At 40.7% G+C, this 3,001-nt stretch overlaps 1 protein-coding gene across 1 annotated transcript; it reads right to left on the bottom strand.

Moving 5' to 3' along the window:
• Window positions 1-236: 236 nt before the first annotated feature.
• On the bottom strand, window positions 237-1,160 carry LOC145104923 (uncharacterized). Its single transcript, XM_079042082.1, has one exon. The coding sequence runs from the start codon at window positions 1,158-1,160 to the stop codon at window positions 237-239; it is 924 nt and encodes a 307-aa protein (XP_078898208.1).
• Between the last annotated feature and the right edge of the window lie 1,841 nt (window positions 1,161-3,001).

The raw sequence follows: 3,001 nt of genomic DNA, 5'->3' as shown, positions 1-3,001 counted from the left end.
ATAATTTCTTTTTTAACCACCTCCATCATTGGTGGGTTTAATCTGTGTTGGGCTTCTCGCGATGGCTTATAATCTTCTTCCATCAGAATTTTGTGCATGCATAGAGATGGGCTGAGTCCTTTAATGTCTGCAATAGTCCACCCCATTGCGCTTTTATACTCCTTCTGAATTCTGATCAGCTCTAACTCTTCTTTTTCTGACAGCTTGTTGGATATGATAACTGGTAATGTTTCTTTTTATCCAAGATATGCATATTTCAGATGTTGTGGAAGGGTCTTCAGCTCCAAGATGGGGGCTTGCACTACTGAAGGAAAAAGCTTGGAGTTAGAAATTGGTAATTTAAGAGTTTCAGTACCATACCTCAGCTTTCTCTGCTGGTCCATATGAGCTGCCATCTCTTGAACTTCTCTATCAACCACATAATTTTCTGATATAACATGAGCTGCATTAATAGACAAATTTCTATGGAGCACTAATGCTAGTGATTCACGGTTAGCAATCTCAAAATATTCTTCAGTTAGTGGTTCAATTACATCAATAAAATTAAGGGCTGAAACATCATCAGGATAACGCATGGCATCATAAATATTGAAGTTGATAACTTCACCATCAAATTCCATTGAAAGGGTACCATCATAAACAACTATTTTGGTTCTGGCAGTTTTTAAAAATGGTCTCCCCAAAAGAATGGAACCTAAGTTTGGTGAGTCGTCATCTCCCATATCCAAAACATAGAAATCAGCTGGGAATATGAGTTCATTCACTTGAACCAAAACGTCTTCCAGTACACCTTTTGGGTGCACCAGAGAACGATCAGCTAACTGAATGATAACTCCTGTTCTTTTTAAAGGCCCTACCCCGATAGTTTTAAAAAGTGAATATGGTAAAACATTTATAGAAGCTCCTAAGTCCAACATAGCTCTTGGCACTGAAAGGTTCCCCAATTTGCAAGGAATAGTAAATACTCCTGGATCCCTACACTTTCGGGGTAGCCTTTTTTGTAAAACAGCTGAAACATTCTCGCTTACTTTAACTGTTTTGTTTCCTTTTAATTTTCTTTTTGAAGTACACAACTCTTTTAAAAATTTATCATATCGGGGTAGTTGTTTAATTGCATCAAGAAGGGGAATATTTACCTCAACCTTTCTGAAGAAATTCATAATCTCTTTATCTTCCTTTTCTTTTTTTGTGTTTTCATCTTGAGGGAAAAGGAGGAGGGGTAATTTTTACTTCAGGTTCAGCAGGTCCATCTTTTTTCTGCACCTCTTCAGTTGCCTCAAATTTTTGCTCAACCACGATCTCTTCTTCCTCATCTTCTTGCTGATCAGGTCCTTTGTAGTTTTTACCACTTCTGAGGGTGACAGCACAAGCATTGTGCTTCGGGTTTTTCTCAGTCTGAGATGGGAATTTTCCTTGGGTTTGTGCTTCTAGTTTGCTCATGGAGTTCGCGAGTTGTGATACCTGCTGCTCGAGATTTTTGATGCTGGACTTTGTTTCATTCTGGAAAGCTTGGGTACTGGTAGCAAGCCTTTTAACTATGTCTTCCAGCTGGAACTACTAGCTTGTGACTGAACAGGTGGTTGCTGAAAATTGCTCTGGTGCTGATTTTGCTGAAACCCGGGTGGAGCTTGATATTGGTTTCTTTGCTGAAAATTCTGTTGAGGTCTTGGCTGGAAATTGTTATTTTGAGGCCCTCCCCAAGCTTGGTTGTTGCGATGTTGATCAAATGGCCTTTGCTGAAATCCTCCCATAGCTTGCAAAGATTCATTATCTTCTTGAAGTATTGGGCACATATCAGTTGGGTGCTCGGTTTTGCAGCAGATCCCGCAAGGTTTGACCTTTAGCTCTATACCTTTTTATTTTGTCAACATAAGGACAGCTTTAGTCAATTATGAAATCTGGGATTCCAGGTGGGCATTGCTCGTCTCCTTGACTCCTCTTGGATGATCTGGGTACCACTCTTCCTCAGTTGCTGAATGTTTTGATTCATTGGCCAGCTTCTCTATTAATGCCCTCATCTCTGTTGGTGTCATGTCTGAAAGTGACCCTCCAGTAGATGCATTTATTAGTCGCCTCTCCATAGGTATCAATCCTTCGCAAAAACACTGATACAACTGATAATCACTAATGTCATGTTGTGGGCATCAGACTAACAACTTCTTGAATCGCTCCCAATAAGTGTGGAGAGCTTCTCTTTTGCCTTGCTTTATACCCAAAATCTCTCTGCGTAGATTTGACACTTTCGCCTCGGGAAAATATTTTTCTAGGAAGAGCTTGGCGAGTTCATTCCAACTTGTTATTGAGCCAGATGGAAGGTCATATAACCACTCATTTGCTGCATCTTGAACTGATAAGGGAAACGCCCTGAGTTTGATCTGGCCTTCAGTAACTCCATGGGGTTTCATTCCAGAGCAGACAACATGGAATTCCTTGAGAAATTTATGAGGATCTTCATTCTCAAGGCCTCGAAATGGGGGTAGCAGGTGGATTAAACCGGATTTGAGCTCAAAATTTCAAGCTTCTGGAAAGGTGATACACAAGGGCTGCTGGGTAACCTCTTGTGTTGCCCACTCACGGAGAGTTTTTTCAGCTTCATCTCCGTTCTCGCTCATGATGAATTCTGATTCGGTTTCATAAGAATCTGTGAGTTCGGGTTTGTCTGAAGATGATGATGAGTATCTTTTGAACGGGCTGTTAACGGGTGAGGTAGGTGGTGCTTTCGGAAAAGGTTGAAATGAGCGTTCAGGTTCGTTCCACAAGGGAGTGCCTTGTGGTATGTGTGAGGTTGAGGTTCCTGTTTGTTGCTTCCGAAGTTTTGCTTCCTTCTTTAGCTTCCTAGTAGTCTTCTCAATCTCTGGATCAAAAATCAGATTACCTGTACGTGAAAATCTTGGCATAAAACTATTAGTGTTTTACCGTGTCCCCGGAAACGGCGCCAATTTGTTAAGACCGCTGTCGTACACGATTTAAACAAATAAAAATAATAAATAAACTGCTTTAT

Source organism: Lactuca virosa, chromosome 4 (assembly GCF_052849685.1).
Source record: "Lactuca virosa cultivar CGN04683 chromosome 4, Lactuca_virosa_CGN04683_v6, whole genome shotgun sequence".
Classification (NCBI taxonomy): Eukaryota; Viridiplantae; Streptophyta; class Magnoliopsida; order Asterales; family Asteraceae; genus Lactuca; species Lactuca virosa.
The sequence above is the reverse complement of the archived record's forward strand: the minus strand, read 5'-3'. Positions and strand labels throughout refer to the sequence as shown.

Bases quoted from the DNA above. Each gene is read 5' to 3' on its own strand.
- LOC145104923 (XM_079042082.1), bottom strand. From the start codon at position 1,160: ATGAATTTCTTCAGAAAGGTTGAGGTAAATATTCCCCTTCTTGATGCA.